The 27,891-nt window shown below is 28.5% G+C and overlaps 1 protein-coding gene and 1 long non-coding RNA gene across 2 annotated transcripts in view; one reads left to right on the top strand and one right to left on the bottom strand.

Moving 5' to 3' along the window:
* Nucleotides 1-2,790: 2,790 nt before the first annotated feature.
* LOC142223481 (uncharacterized) overlaps nt 2,791-27,891 on the top strand; it is a 525,017-nt gene continuing 499,916 nt past the window's right edge. The window contains exon 1 of the mRNA XM_075293366.1: nt 2,791-3,888. Within this exon, the coding sequence (XP_075149481.1) occupies nt 2,915-3,888 (974 nt within the window). The 5' untranslated portion in view covers nt 2,791-2,914. The remainder of the gene's footprint in view (nt 3,889-27,891) is intronic.
* On the bottom strand, nt 19,502-19,952 carry LOC142223484 (uncharacterized). Its single transcript, XR_012718753.1, has 2 exons — nt 19,864-19,952; nt 19,502-19,788 (listed from the first exon to the last, which is right to left on the bottom strand). It is a non-coding gene; the product is annotated as an uncharacterized LOC142223484 (long non-coding RNA).

The following is a 27,891-nucleotide window of genomic DNA, read 5'->3' as shown; positions in this document are numbered from 1 at the left end:
TACATGTCCAGGAATTGACATCGCTGGCTGAACAAAAGTGGCTCTGCGGCATTTTGGTCCATTCCACACGAAGCACCGTCTTGAGATAATCGACAGTTTAGTATTTTCCTAGTACCAGCCTTCCTCTACAAATTTACTTAGGGCCAAAAGTCCAACGGATTGAGATCCGAAAATTTTAGTGACCATTGTGTGGTAGAAATGAAGCGAAAACCCTCTTTTAAGCCTCCATTTTTACGCGTGCTGAGCACGATTGCCACTCGAACCAAAAATAATCTACCAAAATTTAGATAAAATTTTGCCCAAAAACCTACGAAACAACCAAACAAAATAATATTTTGCAAAACTTTATTTTTATAGATTTTTTTTTTTTTCGAAATTTTATTTCTAAAGAAAATTTTATCAAAATTTTATTCCTAATGAAAATTTTTTCAAAATTTAATTTTATTGCATAGAAAGTTTTGTCAAAATTTTATTTCTATAAAAAATTTTGCCAACATTTTATTTCTATAGAAAACTTGGTCAAAATTTTTTTCTATAGAAAATATTGTTGTCAAGATTCTATATCTATAGAAAATTTTATCAAAATTTTATTTCTATAAAAAATTGTGTCAAATGTCTATTTCTATAGAAAATATTGTTAAAATTGTATAGTTATAGAAAATTTTGTCAAAATTTCATTTCGATAGGAAATTTTGTCATAATTTCACTTCTATGGAAAATTTTATTTCTATAAAAAATTTTGTCAAAATTTTATGTTATTTTATTTCTATAGAAAATTTTGTCAAAAATGTATAGCTATAGAAAATTTTGTCAAAAATTTATTTCTCTAGAAAATTTTCTATAGAAATAAAATTTTTAAAAATTTTTCTACGGAAATAAAATGTGGACACAATTTTCTATAGGAATAAAATTTTGACAAAATTTTCTATAGGAATAAAATTTTCAGAAAAGTTTCTCTAGAAATAACATGTTGAAAAACTTTTCTATAAAAATAAAGTTTTGATTTAATTTTCTTATAGAAATAAAATTTTGACATAATTTTCTATAGAAATAAAATATTGACAAAATATTCTATGGAAATAAAATTTTGACCAAATTTTCTATAGAAAAAAAGTTTGACAAAATTTTCTGTAGAAATAAACTTTTGACAAAATATTCTATAGAAATAAAATTTTGACAAAATTTTCTATAGATATAAAATGTTGACAAAATTTTCTATAAAAAATAAAATTGTGAGAAAAATTTCTATAGAAATAAAATTTTATTTCTATAGAAAATTTTGTCAAAATTTTGCCAAAATTTAATTTTATTGCTATAGAAAGTTTTGTCAAAATTTTATTTCTATAAAAAATTTTGCAACATTTGATTTCTATCGAAAACTTGGTCAAATTTTTTTCTATAGAAAATATTGTCAACATTTTTTTTTCTATAGAAAATTTTATTTTCATTTTATTTCTATAGAAAATTTTGTCAAGATTCTATTTCTATAGAAAATTTTGTCAAAATATTATTTCCCTAAAAAAATGTGTCAATTTTCTATTTCTATAGAAAATTTTGTCAAAATTTCATTTCGATGGGAAATTTTGCCATAATTTCATTTCTATGGAAAATTTTATTTCTATAATAAATTTTGTCAAAATTTTATTTCTATAGAAAATGTTGTCAAAAATTTTATTGCTATAAAAAATTTTTTCAAAATTTTATTTCTATAGAAAATATTGTCAAAAATTTTATTGCTATAAAAATTTTGTCAAAAATTTATTTCTATAGAAAATTTTGTACAGCTATAAAAAATTTTGTCAAAAATTTATTTCTTTGGAAAATTTTTTCAACATTTTAATTCTACAAAAAATTTAAAAAACTTCTATAGTCTATATGGTCAAAATTTTATTTCAATAAAAGACTTGGTCAAAATTTTATAGTTATAGAAAATTTTGTCAAGAAATTATTGCTGTGGAAAATTTTGTCAAAATTTCATTTCCATAAAAAATTTTGTCATAATTTAATTTCTATAGAAATTTTTTTCAACATTTTATTTATATAGAAAATGTTGTCAAAATTTTATTGGTATAAAAAATGTTGTCAAAATTTTATTGCTATAAAAAATTTTGTCCAAAATTTATTTGTATAGAAAATTTTGTCAAAACTTTATATCTGAAGAAAATTTTGTCAATATTTTATTGCTATAGAAAATTTTTTAAAAATTTTTTATCTATAGAAAATTTTGTCAACATTTTATTTCTATAGAAAAATTTTATTGGTATAGAAAAATTTGCCAAAATTTTATTTCTACATAAAATTTTTTCAAAATTTTCTATAGAAATAAAATGTAGTCACAATTTTTTTTATAGTAATAAAATGTTGGCTTTAAAAAAAATTATATAAATATCTTAAATTCGTTTTTTATAAACAAATATTTAACCTGTTGTATGCCTTTTAAAATTAATGTGCTACCTTTTATAGCGAACGACATTTTTGTGCCACCTTTTCGAACATCTCTAAGGCAAAGCTTCCACACTAGTGGTTTCAACAAATTACATTTTTCCTTGAATACCAAAATAACAATACATATTGGAAAATCCTTATAATTATCATAATGACGTTGGCTTTACGTTTAAATGCCGCCTGAAAATATGCAAAGAAATTTAGCGATATTTCAGATTATCTATCTTTACGTTTTTTTGTAGCAAAATAAATTTAACCCACAATTTTTTATTTTCTCCATTTATTTTCAGATCTAATTCTCAATGCAGCTTCCTCTAAAATTCATTGGCCTCGAGTAATCCAATTTAGATGTCTGCCATAGAAACTCCCTTAAATTTTTTGCAGACCCTTTAGAAAACTATCTCAGGCATAGATCTTCCACTTTGCGGTGCATGTCTTCTCCGAGCAAGAGTACAAGAACAAAAAGTCAATGTCGATGACGACATTTGTGACTTCTGAGCTGTTTTTCGCTCTGCTTTTGCTATTGGCATATCCACAACCAATAAAGGCCTATGGGAAAAATCTTTGGTTTAGCACAAACGGGGCCAAAGTGGCAGAGGAAACGCCTCAGAGGCAAGTGACATCTGCGAGTCGTCATCATTACAGAGATGTGTTGGCGTTACGGGTCAAACGAAGACCCTCCTCGTCTTTGGGATCACATTCAGTGACAGCAGCTACGGTTGGCCAATTAGCAACAGCAACGGGCTCTTTTGATTTGGAGAGTTTTAATCATCAATTAAGTCTACCATCGGTACCCTTGCCACCGCCACCACCTTTCCCTGGTAATTTCAATGCACTGTCACCGTTCACATCATCATCGTCTTCCGCATCAGGTTCCAGTCCATCAGGCTTAGATAGCAAACCCTTGAATGCCTTTGCCTTCAAACCCCAAACTCACTCATCATCACCCTCCTCCACTTTGGCCACCCACAAATGTGGTGGCCTACTCAAGGCTCGCCATGGCATCATACAGACACCGAATTTTCCACACAAATTTCCAACACCCATCGAATGTGTTTGGGTAATTGATGCCTCTGATTTAATACCACATGCCGGACACAACATCTCCATTGTTGTCTATTTGACCCAATTGTATGTCCTGGGTGGTCTTAAGTTCACCGAATACATGTACTACTCGGACGATTACAAAGTGCCGGCTCATCGTGTCTTCACCCTCACCGAGGACGATGTCACCCAGGTGGCCTGGATTCAATTTAATTCACAATATTTGGAGATAAGATTTCACATGGCCACATTGGATGGAACACATTTGCGAGCATTGGACCGCCTGCTGGACGTTTACGGTTTCAATATGACCTATGAGGTGGAGCCCGTGAAGACATATCAGTGTAATACATTGCAGTGTCGTTTTCTGGGTCATTGCTATGCCGAAAAAGATTTTAGGTAAGTTGTCATTATTTAGTGTTTTTTTTTTTTTTCTGTCATTAATTTAAAGACAAAAGACGAGAAAGTTTTTGGGTTTTTTTTTATTGTATGACAAGTTTTGAGAAGAAATCAGCCTAAGAAAAATTTTGTCAAAATTTTATGGCTATAGGAAATTTTTTCAAAATGTTATTGGTATAAAAAAAATTGTCAAAATATTAGTGGTAAAGAAAATTTTGTCAAAATTGTAATTCTTTAGAAAATGTTGTCAAAATTTTATGGCTTTTGAATTTTTTTTCAAAATTTTGTTGGTATAAAAATTTTGTCACAATTTTTATGACTATAGGAGTTTTTTTCAAATTTTTTTTGGTTGTAGAAAATTTTAAAGTTATAGAAATTTTTTTCAAAATATTTGTGGTATAGAACATTTTGTGAACATTTTATCCTTATAGAAAATTTTGTCAAAATTTTATTTCTATTAAATTTTGTCAAAATTTTATTTCTATCGAAAATTTTTTCAAAATTTTATTTCTCTAGAAAATTTTGTCAAAATTTTATTTCTATAGAAAATTTTGTCAAAATTTTATTTCTATAGAAAGTTTTGTCATTGTTATTGGTATAGAAAATTTTTTCAAAATTTTACTGGTATAGAAAATCTTGCCAAAATTTTATTAATAAAAATTTTGTCAAAATTTTTATGGATATAGGAAATTTTTTCAAAATTTTTATGGCTGTAGAAAGTTTTGCCAACATTTTATGGATATAGAAAATTATGTCAAAATTTTATTGCTATAAACATTTTTTGAAAATTTTATTGCTATAGAAAATTTTGTCAACATTTTATGGCTTTCGAAAATGTTTTCAATATTTTATTTCTATAGAAAATGTTGTCAAAATGGTTATGGCTATAGGAAATTTTTTCAAAATGTTATTGCTTAGAAATTTTTGTCAAAATTTTATTGCTATAGAAAATTTTATGGCTTTCGAAAATTTTTTCAATATTTTATTTCTATAGAAAATGTTGTCAAAATTTTTATGGCTATAGGAATTTTTTTCAAAATTTTATTGAAATAGAAAATTTTGTCAAAATTGTAACTTCTATAAGCAATTTTTGCAAAAATTATTTGCTATAGAAAATTTCGTCAACATAGTATTTCTATAGAATTTTGTTTATAGAAAAATTTGTGAAAATTTTTATGGCTATAGGAAATTTTCTAAAAATTTTCTTTCTTACCACATTCCTCATCAGCATCCTCTATTTGGAGCAAAACTATCAACCAATTATCAGAATAAGTTCGGGCAGTTCATTAAACCCAACAATTAACCACACTTGAACCTTCCGAAAAAAGGTTTTACATGATAGCCGGCTTATGCCGAAATAAATTCGTACAAATATAACTCTTTTCCTTTGCCACCGTCAAATCGTCGATTTGAGTGCAGTTGGCTGGGTTTATTTTTGAGCGTGATTCCTCTTTTTCAGCGTGCTTCCTCTTTTTCATTTCATTCTATAGGGCTTGCCCAAATAAATTTGACAAACATACTTTTCCTCTGTTGGTTAAGCTACACTTGTTGTTTAGTCAATGCATGGTTTTAAGCTGAAATCAAAAAAAAAAGAAAAAAAAAACAACAATAACAAAACAAAACGAAAATTTTATTTCTATAGAAAATTTTGTTAAAATAGTATTCCTATAGAAAATTTTTCCAAAATTGTAATTCTTTTGAAATTTTTGTCAAAATTTTAATTCTTTAGAAATTTTTGTCAAAATTTTATTGCTATAGAACATTTGGTCAACATTTTATTGCTATAGAAAATTTTGTCAAAATTTTATTTCTATAGAAAATTTTGTTAAAATTTTATTTCTATAGAAAATTTTGTCAAAATTTTATTTTTATAGAAAATTTTTTTATTCAAAAATTTACTGGTATAGAACATTTTTTCAAAATTTTAATGATATAGAAAAATTTGTCAAAATATTTGTGGTATAGAAAATTTTGTCAAAATTTTCTTTCTATAGAAAATTTTTTCAAAATATTATTTTTTTATAAAATTGTGTCAAATTTTTATTTCTATAAAACATTTTGTCAAAATTTATTGCTATAGATTTTTTTTTTCTCATGATTTTATTGGTATAGAAAATGTAGTCAATATTTTTATGGCTATAGTAGTCAATATTTTTTGTCAAATTTTGTCAAAATTTTATTTCTATAGAAAATTTTATCAAAATTTTATTTCTATAGAATTTTTCTTTAAATTTTTATGGCTACAGAAAATTTTGTCACAATTTTGTTGCTATAGAAAATATTATGAAAATTTTTATGGCTATAGAAAATTTTGTCAAAATTTAATTGATATAGACAATTTTGTCAAAATTTAATTGGTATAGAAAATTTTGTCAAAATTTTTATGGCTATAGGAATTTTTTTTTTTATTTTTATGGCTATAGAAAATTTTGTCAAAATTTTATTGCTATAGAAAATATTTTGAAAATGTTATTGCTATAATAAATATTTTGAAAATTTTATTGCTATAGAAAATATTTTGAGAATTTTATTGCTAGAGAAAATTTTGTCAAAATTTTATTTCTATAGAAAATATAGTCAACATTTTATTTCTATTGAGAATTTTATTGCTATAGAAAATTTTTTGAAAAATTTTGTTGTAATAGAAAATTTTGTCAAAATTGTATTTCTATTTAAATTTTTGCAAATATTTTACTGTCATAAAAAATTTGCCAATATTTTAGTGCTATTTTGCCAAAATTTTATGGCTTTCGAAAATTTTTTCAAAATTTTATTCGTATAGAAAATTTTGTCAAAATTTTTATGGCTATAGAAAATTTTGTCAAAATTTTATTTCTATTGACATTTTTGTCAATATTTTAGTGCTATAGAAAATTTTTTGAAAATTTAATTTCTATAGAAAATTTTGTCAACATTTTAGTGCTATAGAAAATTTTTTGAAAATTCAATTTCTATAGAAAATTTTGTCAAAATTTTATAGCTATAGAAAATTTTGTCAATATTTTATTTCTATTGAAATTTCTGTCGATATTTTAGCGGCATAAAAAATTTTGTCAATATTTTAGTGCTATAAAATTTTTTTCAAAATTTTTATGGCTATAGAAAATTTTTTCAAAATTTTATGGCTATAGGAATTTTTTCAAATTTGTTTTGGCTATAGGAAATTTTTGAAAAATTTTTATGGCTACAGGAAATTTTTTCAAAATTTTTTTGGCTTTAGAAAATTTTGCCAAATTTTATGGCTATAGAAAATCTTGTTAAAATTTTGTCAAAATTTTATTTCTACTGAAATTTTTGTCAATATTTTAGTGCTATAGAAAATTTTTTGAAAATTAATTTTTATAGAAAATTTTGTCAACATTTTATTGCTATAGAAATTTTTGTCAACATTTTATTGCTATAGAAAATTTTGTCAAAATTTTATTTCCATAGAAAATTTTGTCAATATTTTAGTGCTATAGAAAATTTTTTGAAAATTTAATTTCTACAGAAAATTTTGTCAAAATTTTAATGGCTACAGGAAATTTTATTGCAATTTTGTCAAAATTTTATTGCTATAGAAAATTTGGTCAAAATTTTATTTCTATTGAAATTTTTGTCAAAATTTTATTGCTATAGAAAATTTTGTCAAAATGTTTATGGGTATAGCAAATTTTGTCAAAATTTTATTGCTATAAAAATTTTTTGAAAATTTTTATTTCTATTGAAATTTTTGTCAAAATTTTATTGCTATAGAAAATTTTGTCAAAATGTTTATGGGTATAGCAAATTTTGTCAAAATTTTATTGCTATAAAAATTTTTTGAAAATTTTTATGTCTATAGAAAATTTTGTCAAAATGTTATTTTTATAGAAAATTTTGTTAAAATTTTATTTCTATAGAAATTTTTGTCAAAATTTTATTTCTATATAAAATTTTGTCAATATTTTTATTGCTTAGAAAATTTTGTCAACATTTTTATTGCTCTAGAAATTTTTTCAATATTTTATTTTCATAGAAAATTTTGGCAAAATTTTATTTCTATAGAAAGTATTGACTAAATTTGATATCTATAGAAAATTTTGTCAAAATTTTAAAAATAAAATCTTAGAACTTGAACTTCATTTGTGAAGTTCTCAGTGGCTCAGTGTCAATATTTTAGTGCTATAGAATTTTTTTCAAAATTTTTATGGCTATAGAAATTTTTTTTAAAATTTTAGGGCTATAGGAATTTTTTCAAATTTTTTTGTCTATAGGAAATTTTTGCAAAATTTTTATGGCTATAGGAAATTTTTTCAAAATTTTTATGGCTATAGAAAATTTTGCCAAATTTTATGGCTATAGAAAATCTTGTTAAAAATTTGTCAAAATTTTATTTCTATTGAAATTTTTGTCAATATTTTAGTGCTATAGAAAATTTTTTGAAAACTTAATTTTTATAGAAAATTTTGTCAACATTTTATTGCTATAGAAAATTTTGTCAAAAATCTTATTTCCATAGAAAATGGAATTTGAAAATTTAATTTTTATAGAAAATGTTGTCAACATTTTATTGCTATAGTAAATTTTGTCAAAATCTTATTTCCATAGAAAATTTTGTCAATATTTTAGTGCTATAGAAAATTTTTTGAAAATTTAATTTGTAAAGAAAATTTTGTCAAAATTTTAATGGCTACAGGAAATTTTATTGCAATTTTGTCAAAATTTTATTGCTATAGAAAATTTTGTCAAAATTTTATTGCTATAGAAAATTTTGTTAAAATTTTATTTCTATAGAAAATTTTGTCAACATTTTATTTCAATAGAAAATTTTGTCAAAATTTTATTTCTATAGAAAATTTTGTCAAAATTTTATTGCCATAGAAAATTTTGTTAAAATTTTATTTCTATAGAAAATTTTGTGAAATTTTTATTTCTATAGAAAACTTTATCAAATTTTTATTTCTATAGAAAATTTTGTTAACATTTTATTCCTATAAGAAATTTTGTAAAAAATTTATTTCTATATAAAATTTTGTTAATATTTTTATTGCTTAGAAAATTTTGTAAACATTTTTATTGCTCTAGGATTTTTTTTAATATTTTATTTCCATAGACAATTTTGGCAAAATTTTATTTCTATAGAAAGTGTTGACTAAATTTGATTTCTATAGAAAATTTTGTCAATCTTTTATAAATAAAATCTTAGAACCTGAACTTCATTTGTGAAGTTCTCAGTGGCTTAGCTGCAGATACCAAGAACCACGAATTAAGATCTAATTCACTACCATCTTTATAGTTCAACCAAAAAGATAATCGAATCTAATGACACATCGCACCTGAACCAATTTTAATTACAGTTTTGCAGGTTATGTTAGGTGGCAGCCTGATGTATCAGGCTCACTTAGACTATTCAGTCCATTGTGATACCACATTGGTGAACTTCTCTCTTATCACTGAGTGCTGCCCGATTCCATGTTAAGCTCAATGACAAGGGACATCCTTTTTATAGCCGAGTCCGAACGGCGTTCCACATTACAGTGAAACCACTTAGAGAAGCTTTGAAACCCTCAGAAATCATCAGCATTACTGAGGTGGGATAATCCACCGCTGAAAAAACTTTTTGGTGCTCGGTCGAAGCAGGAATCGAACCCACGACCCTGTGTATGCAAGGCGGACATGCTAATCATTGCACAACGGTGGCTCCTCAGTTTTGCATTTTAATCACTCAGTATTTTTCATATTCATTGCATCTACTGAATCCGGTCCTCAGTTCAAACACCGAGATCTACGCGCCTGCATTTCATCCAGTTTGATGTCGGATCTACAAATGCATCACATGGGATCTGTGGTTCAAATACAGAGATCTTCAAGTCCATTGTTAAACCTTTAATTCTTCGGAGTTGTACTTCCTTTTCTGAAATATTATCTGCATCATCCAAGCAGATCCTCGGATCTTAGGTTGTGAAAGTCAACCCCTGAAATTATTCGGAAGTTGAACCACAGTTGTAAAATTTTCTTACAAGAAAAATATTCTTAATTCCTTATCAATTCTATGCTATATATTTATAGTGCTACTATTATTGGTTTTCTATCACTTAATCTCTGAGTATAAGAGGTGATATGGCTATTTGCCACCTCCCAATTCGATTCCGAAACTGTTTCTTTTTTCTCAGAAATAATTTCTTTGTATATGAATATCCTTTTGTTGGTTGGGTTCATTAGAGACGGATTTGTGCGCCACCCTTCCCCCCTGGTCATTCTTTTAATTCCTTTTGGCTATATGGTCATCTAACCTTTTGATTGCATTTGAACTAAACCCCTGTTTCTTTGGTATTCTTTTCAAGGATGTTTGCCTTTTTGTGGCTTTGCTTTTGTGTTTTTGTTTATTTTTCATTTTTGCACCTATTGTTGGAACATTTGAATTTTTATGATACTTTTTTTTGTATTCGGTTCTTGTTTTCTTTTCGTATTGGAACCCTTTCAAGAGCCCATTTAGGTATTGTGAACAATGCTTAACAGACAATTGTTGCTTTTTTTATAGCCTTAGATTGTGATGATAAGGGCTGGATATAAAAACCATCCAAGCTAATAACTAACTCCATTAAATCCGATGAAGATAATAAAAAGTTACTTAGCATATATTTTATTGCAGTTGTCTATTAAAAAAAAAGCAAAAAGGGAGAATAAAATGGATCATTAGAATGTCTTTATTGTTCTAATCCAGTCTCTGATAGGGAACTAGCACCTTCCCTATCAGTGACTGGATTAGAGATGGATGAGATATTTAACAATAAACTAATTTGTGTTAGGAAAAAATCTGGTAGGTATATATCAGCCCGACTGACTGAATTAACTATCATTCATCCCAATGACTCAACCAATAATCGATGCCTTTCGGTCTATTCCTTGGATATGCCCTTTACGATAATTTCGACCATCAATCGTGACAAAAAAAATTGAGCCTATTTTTGTTTCACAATTTTTTGATTTTTTCCGAAGAAAAAAATTAAAACCACCACTTTTCAATGTTGCAGAGCGTGTGTAGACAGGTTGACTTTCAACTCTGCAAAGAAGACCTCGAATAATGTTAGAATATATGAGTTTTTTGAAAATCTATCAATTATCCAAAAAATTAATATTAGTCATACGCACTAGTGTACTCTTGTATTTTTAAGCCATCTTAAGGTCCATTGCTCTAGAAATGTGGTCTTTGCATGGACTCTACTGGGAATTTGAAAGGCCTTTAAAGACCTGGAATAATCTATGATGTACGACGTCTTCTAAAATGACCCATAGAAAATTTTCGCAAAATTTTATTTCTATAGAAAATTTTCGCAAAATGTTATTTCTTTTAGGACATTTTGTCAAAGTTTTATAAGGTCCACTTTTATGGCTAACACAAGAATTACTATAGAAAGTTGGTCCTTGCGTGGACTCTTAATTGGGAATTTGAGAGGCCGTTGAATACATGCAATAATCTTAGATTTACGACGTCTGTTAAAAGGACCCAAACATTAATATTAGTCATACGCACAAGTGTACCTTTAGGAAATCTCATATTTTTAAGCCATTGTAAGAATTACAAGAATTACGATAGAAATTGCTTAGATTGTTTGACATTTAATATTTGATTGATTGGCATTTTAATATTTGAAAAAATTTATGATGTATGGGGGCAATTTGTAAGTAAGATGGGCTCCAAAAAATACCCAAGTGTCGATCATCTTATAATGGCGTTTCGCCAGGAATACTGCAGAGCCACTTTTGTACAGCGTGTGACTACTTTTCCGGTCATTGAAAGGCCATACCTCGTGCCAAGGGTAGCCAATTTGAACAAATCTAAAGCGATTGTAAAATTTGATTTTATTTCCGATACTTTTTTGAATATTTGATAAAAAAAAAAAAAGTATATACGGCCGTAAGTTCGGCCAGGCCGAATCTTATGTACCCTCCACCATGGATTGCGTAGGAACTTCTACTAAAGGCTGTCATCCACAATCGAATTACTTGGGTTGCGATAACACTTGCCGATGGCAAGGTATCGTAAAACTTTTTAACACTGTCTTCTAAATTGTAAGTTAGTCCATAAGGGGTATATATTAAACAAAAAAAAGGCCGATTAAGTACGTATATAATTCAGTTTGACAAAATTTTCTATAGAAATAAAATTTTGACAAAATTTTCTATAGAAATAAAAACTTGACAAAATTTTCTATAGAAATAAAATGTTGACAAAATTTTCTATGGAAGTAAAATGTTGACAAAATTTTCTATAGCAATAAAATTTTGACAAAATTTTCTATGGTAATAAAACGTTGACAAACATTGCTATAGAAATAAACTTTTTACAAAACTTTCTATAGAAATGAAATTTAAACAAAACTTTCTATAGTAATAAAATTTGACAATTTTTAAATGGCTGTTAGAGGCCATATACTAACGAAATGTACCAAATTTCAACCGCATCGGATGACTTTTGCTCCTCCAAGAGGCTCCGGAGGTCAAATCTGGGGATCGGTTTATATGGGAGCTTATATAATTATGGACCGATATGGACCAATTTTTGCATGGTTGTTAGAGACCATATACTAACACCGCGTACTAAATTTCAATTGGATCGGATGAATTTTGCTCATCCAAGAGGCTCCAGAGTTCAAATCTGGGGATCGGTTTATATAGGAGCTATATATAATTATGGACCGATATGGACCAATTTATGCATGCTTGTTAGAGACCGTATACTAACATCAGGTACCCAATTTCAAACGGATCGGATGAATTTTGCCCCTCCAAGAGGCTCCGGAGGTCAAATCTGGGGATCGGTTTATATGGGAGCTATATATAATTATGGACCGATATGGACCAGTTTTTGCATGGTTGTTAGAGACCATATACTAACACCACGTACCAAATTTCAATCGGGTAGGATGAAGTTTGCTCCTCCAAGAGGCTCCGGAGGTCAAATCTGGGGATCGGTTTATATGGGAGCTATATATATTTATGGACCGATATGGACCAATTTTTGCATGGTTGTTAGAGACCGTATACTAACATCAGGTACCAAATTTCAAAAGGATCGGATGAATTTTGCCCCTCCAAGAGGCTCCGGAGGTCAAATCTGGGAATCGGTTTATATGGGGGCTATATATAATTATGGACCGATATGGACCAATTTTTGCATGGTTGTTAGAGACCGTATACTTAGACCACGTACCAAATTTCAACCGGATCGGATGAATTTTGCTGCTCCGGAAGGCTCCGCAAGCCAAATTTGGGGATCGGTTTATATGGGGGCTATACGTAAACGTGGGCCGATATGGTCCATTTTCAATACCATCCGACCTACATCAATAACAACTACTTGTGCCAAGTTTCAAGTCGATAGCTAGTTTCGTTCGGAAGTTAGCGTGATTTCCACAGACGGACGGACAGCCGGACAGACGGACAGACGGACGGACGGACGGACATGCTTAGATCGACTCAGAATTTCACCACGACCCAGAATATATATACTTTATGGGGTCTTAGAGCAATATTTCGATGTGTTACAAACGGAATGACAAAGTTAATATACCCCCATCCTATGGTGGAGGGTATAATAAATAACAAAGAAAAATATAGAGCTTTATTTAGTTGCATTACATCCTGTATATTATATAGTCATAGTCATTCTGCATATTATATAGTTTTCCTGAGGAAAACAGAAATATTAAAACGTCATTCTCACCCCTTTAGCATAACATGCTGTTCATAGGAATTCATCCTTAGGTTATGGAAACTCCCATACCTCTGGAAATGAAATGTTGACACATTCCATCTTTATTTCTTATTTAAGAATTAAACAAACACATGTGCTCCTAACCTCCATACTCACACATTCTACACAGGAAACCATATCGTCACGCACACATTTCCACAAAGCATTTATAAGATAATTTTGTGGTCTTTTTCCAAAAAGAAGTCTTAAAAATGGTGTAATCCTAGGGGGAAAGGTAAACTTCTACTATTTTTGTGAAGGGAGACTATAATATAAAGGGAGAGTTGTCTTTTATTTATTTTATATATAGAAATTTTATTTCTTTAAAAAAATTTGTCAAAATTTTGTTTATATAGAAAATTTTGTCAAAATGTTATTTCTATAGAAAATTTCGACAAAATTTTCTTTCTATAGAAAATTTTGCCGATATTTTAGTTCTATAGAAAATTTTTTCAACATTTTATTTCTATAGCAAATTTCGACAAAATTTTCTTTCTATAGAACAATTTTTCACAAATTTTATTGCTATAGAAAATTTTATCAAAACTGTATTTCTATAGAAAATTTTGTCCACATTTTATTTCTATAGTAAATTTTATCCAAATGTAAGTTCTATACAAAATTTTATAAACATTTTTTTGTATACGAAGTTTTGTCAAAATTTTACTTCTACAGATAATTTTGTCAAAATTTTACTTCTACAGAAAATTTTGTCAAAATTTTATTTATATAGAAAATTTTGTCAATATTTTATTTCTATAGAAAATTTTGCCAAAATTTTATTTCTGTAGATTTTATCTTTTATATTTTATCACAATTTTGATTCAATAGAAAATTTGGCAAAATGTGATTTCTATAGAAACTTTTGGAAAAATTTTATTTCTACAGTAAATTTTGTCAACATTTTATTTCTATAGAAAATTTTGCCGATATTTTATTTTTATAGAAAATTTTGTCCACATTTTATTTCTGTAGAATATTTCGACAAAATTTTATTTCTATAGAAAAATTTCAAATCAAAAATTTAAGCTCTATAATAAATTTTGTCAAACTTTTATTTATAAAATTTTATCAAAATTTTATTTCTATAGAAAATTTGGTCAAAATTGTATTTGTATAGAAAATTTTGTCAACAATTTTATTTCTATAGAAAATTTTGTCAATATTTTATTTCTACAAATATTTTTTTCAAAATTTTATTTCTATAGAAAATTTTGCCGATATTTTATTTCTATAGATAATTTCGACAAAATTTTATTTCTATAGAAAGTTTCGACAAAATTTTATTTCTATAGAAAAATTTCAAATCAAAAATTTAAGCTCTATAATAAATTTTGTCAAACTTTTATTTCTATAGAAAATTTTCGCAAAATTTTATCAAAATTTTATTTCTATAGAAAATTTGGTCAAAATTTTATTTCTATAGAAAATTTTGTAAAGATTTTATCTCTATAGAAAATTTTGTCAAAAATTTTATTTCTATAGAAAATTTTGTCAATATTTTATTTCTACAGAAATTGTTTTTCAAATTTTTATTTCTATAGAAAATTTTGTTAAAATTCTACTTCTATAGTAAATTTTGTCAACATTTTATTTCTAAAGAAAAATTTGCCGATATTTTATTTCTATAGAAAATTTTGTCCACATTTTATTTCTACAGAAAATTTCGACAAAATTTTATTTCTATAGAAAAATTTAAAATAAAAAATTGAAGCTCTATAATGAATTTTGTCAAACTTTTATTTCTATAGAAAATTTTCGCAAAATTTAATCAAAAGTAGTTTAGTCAATGCATGGCTTTAAGCTGAGATCAAAAACAACAATAACGATTGAAGAGAAGCCAACAATAACAAACAAAACGAATGAAGATAGAGGAATCACGCTCAAAAACAAACCCAGCCAACTAAATACAAATCGATGATTTGAGTTTGGCAAAGGAAAAGAGATAAGCTGGCAAATTTGTTTAGGCAATAGCCGACTATCAAACCCTTTTTCGGGAGGTTCAAGTTTAGTTCACTTTGGGTTGAGTGAATTACCCGAATTTATTCTGATAATTGGTTGATAGTTTTGCTGCAAGTAGAGGATGCTGATGAGGAATGAGGTAATTCCGAAACAGCTGTACATCCAACCATCTTCCAGTCTATAGGGCTTTGCCCAAATAAATTTGACAAGCATACTTTTCCTCTGTTGGTTATGCTGCACTTGTAGTTTATTCAATGCATGGCTTTAAGCTGAGATCAAAAACAACAAAATTTTATTTCTATAGAAAATTTGGTCAAAATTTTATTTCTATAGAAAATTTGGTCAAAATTTTATTTCTATAGAAAATTTTGTAAAAAACTTATTTCTATAGAAAATTTTGTAAAAAATTTTATTTCTATAGAAAAGTTTGTCAATATTTATTTTATTTCTACAGAATTTTTTTTCAAAATTTTATTTATATAGAAAATTTTGTCAAAATTTTATTTCTATAGAAAATTTTGCCGATATTTTATTTTTATAGAAAATTTTGTCCACATTTTATTTCTACAGAAAATTTCGAAAAAAATTTTATTTCTATAGAAAATTTTAAAATAAAAAATTGAAGCTCTATAATGAATTTTGTCAATATTTTATTTCTACAGAAATTTTATCAAAATTTTATTTCTATAGAAAATTTGGTCAAAATTTTATTTCTATAGAAAATTTTGTAGAAAACTTATTTCTATAGAAAATTTTGTAAACAATTTTATTTCTATAGAAAATTTTGTCAATAATTTATTTCTACAGAAATTTTTTCAAAATTTTATTTCTATAGAAAATTTTGTCAAAATTTTATTTCTATAGAAAATTTTGCCAATATTTTATTTTTATAGAAAATTTTGTCCACATATTATTTCTATAGAACATTTCGACAAAATTTTATTTCTATTTAAAATCAAAAATTTAAGCTCTATAATTTTGTCCTTTATTTCTAAAATTTTATCAAAATTTTATTTCTATAGAAAATTTGGTCAAAATTGTATTTCTGTAGAAAATTTTGTCAAAAATTGTGTTTCTATAGAAAATTTTGTCAATATTTTATTTCAACAAATATTTTTTTTCAAAATTTTATTTCTATAGAACATTTTGTCAAAATTATATTTCTATAGTAAATTTTGTCAACATTTTATTTCTATAGAAAATTTTGCCGATATTTTATTTCTAGAGAAAATTTCGACAAAATGTTATTTCTATAGAAAAATTTAAAAAATGTTAGCTCTATAATAAATTTTGTCAAACTTTTATTTCTATAGAAAATTTTCGCAAAATTTTATTTCTATAGAAAATTTGGTCAAAATTTTATTTCTATAGAAAATTTGGTCAGAATTGTATTTCTATAGAAAATTTTGTCAAAAATTGTATTTCTATAGAAAATTTTGTTAATATTTTATTTCAACAAATATTTTTTTTCAAAATTTTATTTCTATAGAACATTTTGTCAAAATTATATTTCTATAGTAAATTTTGTCAACATTTTATTTCTATAGAAAATTATGCCGATATTTTATTTCTAGAGAAAATTTCGACAAAATGTTATTTCTATAGAAAAATATAAAAAAATGTTAGCTCTATAATAAATTTTGTCAAACTTTTATTTCTATAGAAAATTTTCGCAAAATTTTATTTCTATAGAAAATTTGGTCAAAATTTTATTTCTATAGAAAATTTGGTCAGAATTGTATTTCTATAGAAAATTTTGTCAAAAATTGTATTTCTATAGAAAATTTTGTTAATATTTTATTTCTAGAGAATTTTTTTCAAATTTTTATTTCTATAGAAAATTTTGTCAACATTTTATTTCTATAGTAAATTTTGTCAACATTTTATTTCTATAGAACATTTTGCCGATATTTTATTTCTATAGAAAATTTTATCGACATTTTATTTCTATAGAAAAATCTAGAAAGTTCATTGTCAATCCATTCCTATAGTTTAGTTTCGTTTCCAATTCAGCCAGTTTTGACCATGAATTTACCCAAAAAAACAAAAAGAATTTTTTACAAAAATTGGCAAATATAAAATTTATTGCGAAATATTTTTTCCATTTAACTAACCCTTATTTTTGCAAAATTTTTGTTTTTCACAAATCTTTTAGTTTATAGGCCATTCAATATTTTATTTTGAAATTTATGTACGACATACCTCAATGGTAATCACACCTAATCTTGGCCTATTTGTCTTAAATGGCTTAAAGGTGTAGTTGGCTGGTCCTTTCATTATACCAAGGCAAATGGGAATCTCTTACATACGATTGCCTTAACTTCTCCTCACACCCTCTAGCCAACCTATTCAATTCGTCACCCCCTCCATAGAAAATATTTAGCTATTTTCGTTTATTGCCACTGTTACACTTGCCATCAACAAAATTGACACCTTTTTCTTAGTATGGGCTATAGATGCTTGGCCTCGCCTCATCCTCAAATCCTCTGTTTTGTGAGGTCTCTTCCTTGCTTTTCCCAATTTTTTTTTTTGTTGCAAGCAATTTTCATAGAATTTTATGTTACGATATTTGAGCTAAATGAAATCCGACAAAAGCAAAAGACAAGGTCTAGGGCACAACAACAACAACATCATGAAAAACAATGTATTTGAAGAAGTTTGGCATTTCACCTTTTGCTGGAAGACCCATATCTAGGAGCCATTCAAATCCAAGTACAAAGGGTATGCAAATATTGTTGAAATGAATATGGAAAATTGTACCATTTTATTACTAGGCTTTTATTCTCAAAATGCCACCTTTACTACTCTTACAAAAGACCCAGAATGATGTGATGCTGCTTCTGCTGCTGCTGCTCCGGTCCCGTGGTGTGATATTAAATGTGAAAGTGCCCAAATATAAATAAGCAAAAACAAAAAAACGAAACAACACTCGTGTTTCTCTTCTCTTTGGTCTAGGTTAAATTTTGGTGAGAGTTCGTATGTGTTGAGCAATGCTTTAAGCTGAGTTGAAATCTATGTTGTTGTTGTTGTTTACCCCAACAAGACAAATACTGCAAGAACACCGAAACAAATGAGATGCCATAGAAACCGTAAATGATAGTAATATATTCACACACTCATACACATACATACGGACACCAATATGCATAGCTAATAGACAATTGTTGGCCATATGTGTGTTTGAATGTGAGTGTTTATATGAGGGCGTGAAAGCTTTGTGTATGCTTGGGGAGCCATACACACACACATTGTTCTTCTCTCCATATGAATGTAAAATATTTAACATAGGTGAAGGACCCTTGTGAGTCACATAAATATTTTTTCTTTTCGGTGGGAAAATTGGTAGGCATATTAAATTCTCCCACGGCCTTTAATAGCAAATTTGAAGAGTTAGAAAATCCTAGTACTTATAACAACAACTTCATATGAATATTTTGTTGGGAGAGGTCAATAAAGAGATTGAGATGTTTTGCAAGAATAACATAACCCAAAATTAAAAAAAAAAAACAACAACAAGTAAGGAAAGTCTAAAGTCGGGCGAGGCCGACTATATTATACCCTGCACCACTTTGTACACCGAAAAAAAAGTTTACTATTTTTTATGAAAAATGAACTAGCCCATAGTAAGAATGACCATGATTTGGCGCCAAAGATTTTTTTCATCTAGATAAGTTCATGATTTTCTTATAAATTAGTTCATGTATTGCATCGTATTTTAGTTCATTATTACTATTCTTTGGGAAGAATATAGTTAAACTCATTCAAAATATTCCTGCTATCCGGAAAAATTAACGATTTTTTGGGAAACCTGTATTAAGAAATTGGTTTGAAATAAACTGTTTGTCGGTATAATTTTCAAAAAAGTAGAGAAATTGAGGAATCAAAGGTACAACAAGCCTGTATACAACTAAGAAATTTTTCCTACAAAACAAGTCAATTTTCTATAACCACCAGTATTTTATTTCAAAAAATTATTATTATATTACACAAAACTATGGCTTATGATATACAATAAAGGAAATATTTTTATTAGTACGTTGGATGCAGTTACTTGTCGGTAGTTAGTAATTGCTTCTTCAAAAGAGTAATATTCTATGTTATTAGGACTAAACTAATTAATTTAAATTTCCATGCTTTCTATCCAGATGAAAGATATATTGAATTGTCCAATTTCATCGATTTTGGCTAACTTTTGTTGGGCGGATTTGTCTTATAAGCATCTGAAATTGCAAAGTTATACAAAATATAAGAAAAATATTATCAAATTCTATCGTTCATATTGATTTTTAACTTACGGTTTTCAAGAGTGTTTCCTAGAGCCAATAAGGATATCAGCTTAATTAGCATTAAACAGTAAGAATATTCAAAAAAATACCATTACAAGACCTCTTTACCTGCAAGTGAAAATAATAATTTTTAATAAATTTAAATTTTAGTTTTATTAAAAACGGACAAAATACCGTTTATAGAAAACTTACCACATTGAAAAATCCATCCAGTTGGTACATTATTGAAATCATATCCATGGACTAATGGGACGTTTTTGAAATTATTCTCAGAATATATTTGAAATAAAAAATGAAAAAAAAAAAAAAAATTAGACATAATTTCCAATTGTCAGTATAGCATTTAGTATTTAAGGTGGATATTAAGTTCGAGTTTAGAGGCTAAAATCGCAATTTTCATGATACGTTTTCTTTAATAATCCATTATAAAAAAATAATCTGTATAAAAAACTTGGTTTGGGCTATTCTCCATCAAGTTATATTTAAATTTGTATCGGAAGACGTACAATTTTACACTTTTCTTAGTAATTTATTTTTATTTTTAGCGTTTAAACTCGAACTTAGTACTCACCTGTAGGAATTGATGTAACATAAAAAATATAGATTCAAAAACATGGTTGCATCTCCAACCTGTGATCCAGATGTAGAATAAATATAGATCATCCTATTACCACTCATGTTGTATATTTTTTATGTAAATCAATTAAAAATCCGCACTAATTTTAAACTATTAACAGAAATATACAGTTCTTTAATCTGTTATTTGTTTTTATCAATAAAAAGCGTTTCTGATTACTCTAACATCACATCATTCACTTCTCAGTTTATAAAATGTTTCGAAATAAATGTATTCTCATTAATAATCACCAATACCTCACGTACAATTTTGCAAAATTAAAACCACGTGTGCACTTCATAAATGCATCAACATAACTGAATGCAACAATAAAACTCAAAGACACAAATAGCCATAAAGAAAAACAACTCCGCAAAGAAAAACAACTCCACACACACACACGATCCCTTTCTGATCTCGCTATTGCAAGAAAACAACTCTCACCACAAAAGATACCAACAACACACAAGGAACATTCCATTGTCTCTAGAATCAAAACAACCAACAACAGCATAAATGACGCAATAACAAACACAAACAATCATACGAGATATACACAAAATGTCTCTTAAAAACTCCCTCACATGATGCACTCACATTTTCCAGTAGCACGTTTATTGATTAGTTTGAATTCTATCTATAAGTTAAGGTAAAATATATACCAAATCTATGAGGAATCTATAAAAAATGATATACACCCGGCAAGGATTATATTAACTACTTTTTATTCTACTTTATCTAAAATTTTCAATGTGAGGAAAAACACTCCAACTTATAATAAAAAGGGAAATAATCTGTAGGTAGCCATCATACGAATCGGTAATGTCGTTAAGTTAATTTTTACTACAAAAATTTTTTTCCATACAAAATTTTTTCTTAGTAAATTGTCTACATTTCGTAGTAAGATTTTTATATTGCCCATGTATTTTTATAATAGAATCAACGATGCATTAACTACTGTGTTGGAAATTTATTTAAGGAAAAATCCTTCCCATTTCGTAGTTAGTGAACTAAAAAAAATTTACTGAATTTTTATAAGTTTTCCTTTAGCTAAGTTAATTTTCGTTGTGGTTACGAAAAATGAACTATATTACAGTAAATTTGTTGAACTATGTGGAAGTCAAAATGGTCCTTAAATTTACAAGACACTTTTTTTTCTGTGTAGATCTAAATTTTCGATACCATATCACATTCGTCAAATGTGTTGGGGGCTATATATAAAGGTTTGTCCCAAATACATACATTTAAATATCACTCGATCTGGACAGAATTTGATAGACTTCTACAAAATCATAGACTCAAGATTTAAGTCGGCTAATGCACTAGGGTGGAACACAATGTTAGTAACAAAATATGGGAAACATTTAAATCTGAAGCAATTTTAAGGAAACTTCGCAAAAGTTTATTTATGATTTATCGCTCGATATATATGTATTAGAAGTTTAGGAAAATTAGAGTCATTTTTACCACTTTTCAACTAAGCAGTGGCAATTTTACAAGGAAAATGTTGGTATTTTGACCATTTTTGTTGAAATCGGAAAAACATATATATAGGAGCTATATCTAAATCTGAACCGATTTCAACCAAATTTGGCACGCATAGCAACGATGCTAATTCTACTCCCTGTGCAAAATTTCAACTAAATCGGAGTTAAAAATTGGCATCTGTGGTCATATGAGTGTAAATCGGGCGAAAGATATATATGGGAGCTATATCTAAATCTGAACAGATTTCAACCAAATTTGGCACGCATAGCAACAATGGTAATTCTACTCCCTGTGCAAAATTTCAAGCTAATCGGGATAAAACTCTGGCTTCTGGGTCCATATAAGTGCATATCGGGCGAAAGATATATATGGGAGATATATCTAAATCTGAACCGATTTCAACCAAATTTAGCACGCATAGCTACAATGGTAATTCTACTCCCTGTGCAAAATTTCAACCAAATTGGGGTAAAACTCTGGCTTCTGGGACCGTATTAGTCCATATCGGGCGAAAGATATATATGGGAGCTATATTTAAATCAGAATCGATTTCAACCAAATTTAGCACGCATAGCTACAATGCTAATTCTACTCCCTGTGCAAAATTTCAACCAAATTGGGGTAAAACTCTGGCTTCTGGGACCGTATTAGTCCATATCGGGCGAAAGATATATATGGGAGCTATCTCTAAATCTTAACCGATTTCAATCAAATTTTTCACACTATACGACTAACAGGCATTTTTATGTAGCTCCGTTAGGCTTTTACTGGCAGTTACCAGAAAGTAAATTGCAAATATCTTCTCTTCGGTTAACTTTAACTGAAAAATTGTTGTCAGTTAAGTTCCTAACTGGCCTATGGAATATAAAGGCAAGATGACAGCTTCGTCCATAATACGGTTTAAAAGTTGGTTAGTTAACGGAACACTAATGGAGCTTTATGAAAATGGGGGTAAGTGTTATGTTTGTAAAAAATTTCAAAGCAAATCGGTATAAAACTCTGGCTGCTGGGTCCATATTAGTGCATATCGGGTGAAAGATATATATGGGAGCTATATCTAAATCTGAACCGATTTCTTCCAAAATCAATAGGCTTCTATTCTGACTCAAATTAGGAACATGTGCTAAATTTGAAGGCGACCTAGTCTTTGATCACAAAAATGTGTTCACAGACAGACGGACGGACAGACGGACAGGCGGACATGGTTATATCGACTCAGGGACCCACCCTGAGCATTATTCCCAAAGACACCATATGTCTATCTCGTCTCCTTCTGGGTGTTACAAACATATGCACTAACTTATAATACCCTGTTCCGCAGAGTATAAAAAATTTTGACAAAAAATTCTATAGAAATAAAACTTTAATAACATTTGCAACAGAAATAAAATTTTGACAAAATTGTCTACAAAAATTGTTGGCCACATTTTCTATCGAAATAAAATTTTAACAAAATTTTCAACAGACATATATTTTGACAAAATTTTCCATAGAACAACATTTTCTATAATAATAAAATTTTGATAACATTTTCAATAGAAGTAAATTTTGACAAAATTGCCTATAGAAATTTTGTCCAAATTTTCTATAAAAACAATGTTCTATTGAAATAAAATTTTAACAAAATTTTCTATCGAAATAAAATTTTAACAAAATTTTCTATCGAAATAAAATTTTAACAAAATTTTCTATCGAAATAAAATTTTAACAAAATTTTCAACAGAAATAAAATGTTGACAAAAATTTCAATAGAAGTAAAATTTTGACAAAATTGTGTGTAGAAATAAAATTTGGTCAAAATTGTCTATAAAAAAATGTTGACACCATTATCTATCGAAATAAAATTTTAACAAAATTTTCAAAAGACATAATATGTTGACAAAATTTTCTATAGAAATAAAATTTTGACAAAAATATCTATAAGGAAATTTTACAAAATTTTCTATAAAAATAAAATTTTGACAAAAGTTTCTATAGAAGTAAATTTTGGCGAAATTTTCTATGGAAATAAAATTTTGTCAAAATTGTCTATAAAAAAATGTTGACCATAGTTTCTATCGAAATAAAAATTTAACAAAATCTATATATATAAAATTCAATCTATGTTTGTTTATTTGTTTGTTTGTTTGTATGTACCGAGTTGGCTCCGAAACGGCTGAACCGATTTACTTGAAACTTTCAGAGATCGTAGGGGGCGTTCATGTGGTGAAAACAGGGTACCTCATTTTTTGACACCTGGTCGCGGAGGGGGACCTCTCCTTTGTCGGACTTTTTGAAAATTGGACCAAACTTGACCGATTTGGTTGAAATTTTCGTTGAAGATTGGGGTTGGCATCTAGACAAAGATCCGCTACTTTTTATTTCGATATTTGGCGGCGGAGGGGGGCCTCTCCTTTGTTCGACTTTTTTTAAAGTACAGTGAAAAAACTAAAATTCTCTAAATTATCTGAGATTTACAGAGAACATGTGGTGAGGTTATGGAATTAATATGGGGTACACGATGATTTCATATGTGGATGGGGAGGGGGACCTCCCCCTTGCCCTACTTTTTGAAACTTGGAACAATATTATGCGTCCCCCTCCTCCCCTTTGCCCAAATTTTTTTTTTTTTTGAAAGTTCAAACAAAACTAAACTCCGCCGACTGAAATTTTACAGAAAAAATGGGTTACGAAATTTATATCAGGTTCCTGATTTTTTAATAAAAATAAAAGGACATAGGGAGACATCCGCTTCTCTTAAGTACATACAGAGAAACAATTAAACTTTACCGAGTTACTTGAAATTTACAGAGGACTGGGGAGAGATCGTAACCTCCGTCAACCGTAATAGTTGATACCTGATTTTGTGATATTTGGACGGAACAGGGGCCGCCCCTTTAGGCTTATAATTTGCTTGACATTTTCTGGGACGTTTACAAAAGATACGCTAAATCACTTTTCGATATTTGGTCGGGGAGGAGGTCCTCCTCTAAAACTACAAAAAAAAAATTTTAATTTTCTTGAAATTTCCAAAGCAGTGGGGGATGGTTATGAACGAAGAGGCAACCTTCATTGCCCCACACTTGAAGGAAAGTTTCAAGAATTTTCAGGGAAGGTTAGGGGTGTCGATATTGTATCGGGGAAAGTGACGTCCCTGTAAAACAATAGAGCAAAATTTAAACATCTCCGATCTACTTGAAATTTACAGGCACGTGGCAGGAGGTGATTAAATTTATACATAATTTTTAAATTAGTATATGATTTTTCGATATCTGGTTGGGGAAGGGGAAAATTGAAATAAACTTTACCGATTTACTTCGATAGAATTTATAGGGACCATTGAGTAGTTGCGAAATTAATATACGGTACGTGATAGTCCGATATCAGGTCGGAGTGGAGCGAAGGTGGGAAGAGGGTTCCCTTTTGTCCGTTTTTTTTTTCTTAATTTGAAAGTAGAGGGTTGTCCGTAAATGGGAACTCGGTACATAATTTTAAGATTTTTGTACAGGCTTCTGCCAGACTTCTTTTTAGTCTTCTTTTTAGTAAAGAGAGGGTTCCCTTTTGTCCGTTTTTTTTTTCTTAAGTTGAAAGTAGAGGGTTGTCCGTAAATGGGAACTCGGTACATAATTTTATGATTTTTGTACAGGCTTCTGCCAGACTTCATTTTAGTAAAGAACTTAAATTTACATGAAATTGGCAGCCAACGTAGAGGGTGCATCATTTTCCAACATTTTAGCAAATTTTAATGTGGTAAAATCAGGGATCCGGAGCGGTCCATTTTTTTCGCTCCGCTCCGCTCCCGCTCCGGAGAAAAAAAAAACCGCTCCGCTCCTCGCTCCGCTCCGAGAAGAAAAAAATCGCTCCGCTCCGCTCCACGCTCCGCTCCGCTCCTCTTCGAGATAATTATAGTACAAACATAGTATTATTTGTTCAATTGAGTTTTATTTTATTTAGAAAAATCGGGCGGTACATATATGGGAGCTATAGCTAAATCTGAACCGATTTCGATAATTTTTTGCACATATAGTTAGTGCTATATAAGATTACATTTCGCCAACTTTGAGTAAGATCGGTTGATAAATAAGGGTTTTATGACCTAATTTGACAAAATCGGGCGATGCATATATATGGGACCTATATCTAAATCTGAACCGATTTCGATGAAATTTTCAGACTTAAAGGGTGATACAGAAGATTATTTTGTGCTAAATTTGACGACGATCGGTTAGTAAGAAAAGTGCAACGTGACCCCATTTGTCGAAATCGGGCAATACATATATATGGGAGCTATATCTAAATTTGATCCGATTTCTTCCAAATTCAATAACGTTCGTCCTTGTGCCCAAAAAAACTCCCTGTACCAAATTTCATCAAAATCGGTTAATAATTGCGACCGAAATCCTGTGAACAACAAATACATGGACAGACGGACGGATGGACGGACGGACGCCAAGCGCTAGATCGACTCAGGAGGTGATTCTGAGATAATCGGTATATATTTTATGGGGTCTAAAATCAATATTTCTTGTAGACACATTTTTTGGCAGATCAAACTTATTATATCCTAACCACTATGTGGTTTAGGGTATAATGACTTTAAAACAATGTGTTGAAATATTTTATTAATTTTGAAGATTTTTTCAGAAATATTAAATCCATTTTGACTTCATGAAAACGAAATTTGCATTCATGTTAGGATACACATTTTTATGTCGAATCACTTAGCTATAAGGACAAACAGACTTCATTGAAAAGTTTAGAGACTTTTAGACAAGGAAAAACTTTTTTTCAGAGAAATATGTCTTCTATTCTAAGCAAAATTCGTATTCGTATTTTAAGCATGTGAAATATTTGGCCTCCCGACAATATTCTTTGCGGTGCACCATCTACTATTTAATATGTGATAGAAACCAAATTTATGAAAATGGACCAAAATGGACCAAATTCTGTTTGGTCTGACCATCGGACCAAATTTAAAAATTAGAAATACTTTGGACCAATTTTGGTCCGATCGGACCAAAACGGCAACGCTGATTGGAATTGAAAGTCTATACACAGAGTAGAAGTAACTACTCTCCGAAAGTTTTTTTTTTGTTTTGCAACAGACGTAGAGAAGAGGTTTTGTTATATTTGTAATGTGTGTGTATGTTTATGTTTGCAACAACCTCCATCGACATCAGTCCGTGGTATACCTACTAATATTCTTACTCAGATCTAGTGTTACCTAATTTCGCTTTTTTCCCCTTTATTGTATAATAAATGTATATGCGCACATTTTTCAACCAAAATTGAAACTATCCATAATTTTAATTAAATTTTCGAGAACTAATATCAGAAATAAGAGAATGCTAGGTATAGTACAATAGTAAAGCAAATGTGAATGAAAAAAAGCATGCCCGGTTCCAAAGATTTTGTCTTTCTTTAACAGTTTGGGTATTAATTCCGAGCCAAAGAAGCGGAGAATACTAGTAAGGATACTTTAAAGACGTAAATCTCTTTTAAATTTGGGGGTTATGTACTTGCTTCTAGGAAGCAAATGTTAATTTTTCATTTTTTTAGATTTTTTTCGTCAGTTGTTATCAAAATCCTTTAAAAACGAGTTATTTTTTTTCCATATTAAGACTCGACTTCCAGTAGAAATTATGCTATGTTTCAAGTAAAAAGCGTCTTTAAAATAAAGTGTTGAAAAACATGTCTTATTTTTTAACGATTTTTTGCTTTGTAGGCAAGATGCAAAAAGGAATCAAATTTAAAGACAATTTTATTAATTTTAAAGAATTTTTCTTAATTATTAAAGTCACGTTGACCTTACCTCAAAAATTGTATCTTTCATGTTATGATACACATTTTTAAGTAAAATCACTTAATTATAAGGACATTACAACTTCATTCAAAAGTTTATTGCCTTTTGGACAAGAAAAAAAACTTTATTTTAGAGAAATGCGTCTTCCATG

Source organism: Haematobia irritans, chromosome 2 (assembly GCF_050003625.1).
Source record: "Haematobia irritans isolate KBUSLIRL chromosome 2, ASM5000362v1, whole genome shotgun sequence".
Lineage (NCBI taxonomy): Eukaryota > Metazoa > Arthropoda > Insecta > Diptera > Muscidae > Haematobia > Haematobia irritans.
This window is presented reverse-complemented; position numbering and strand designations above follow the sequence as displayed.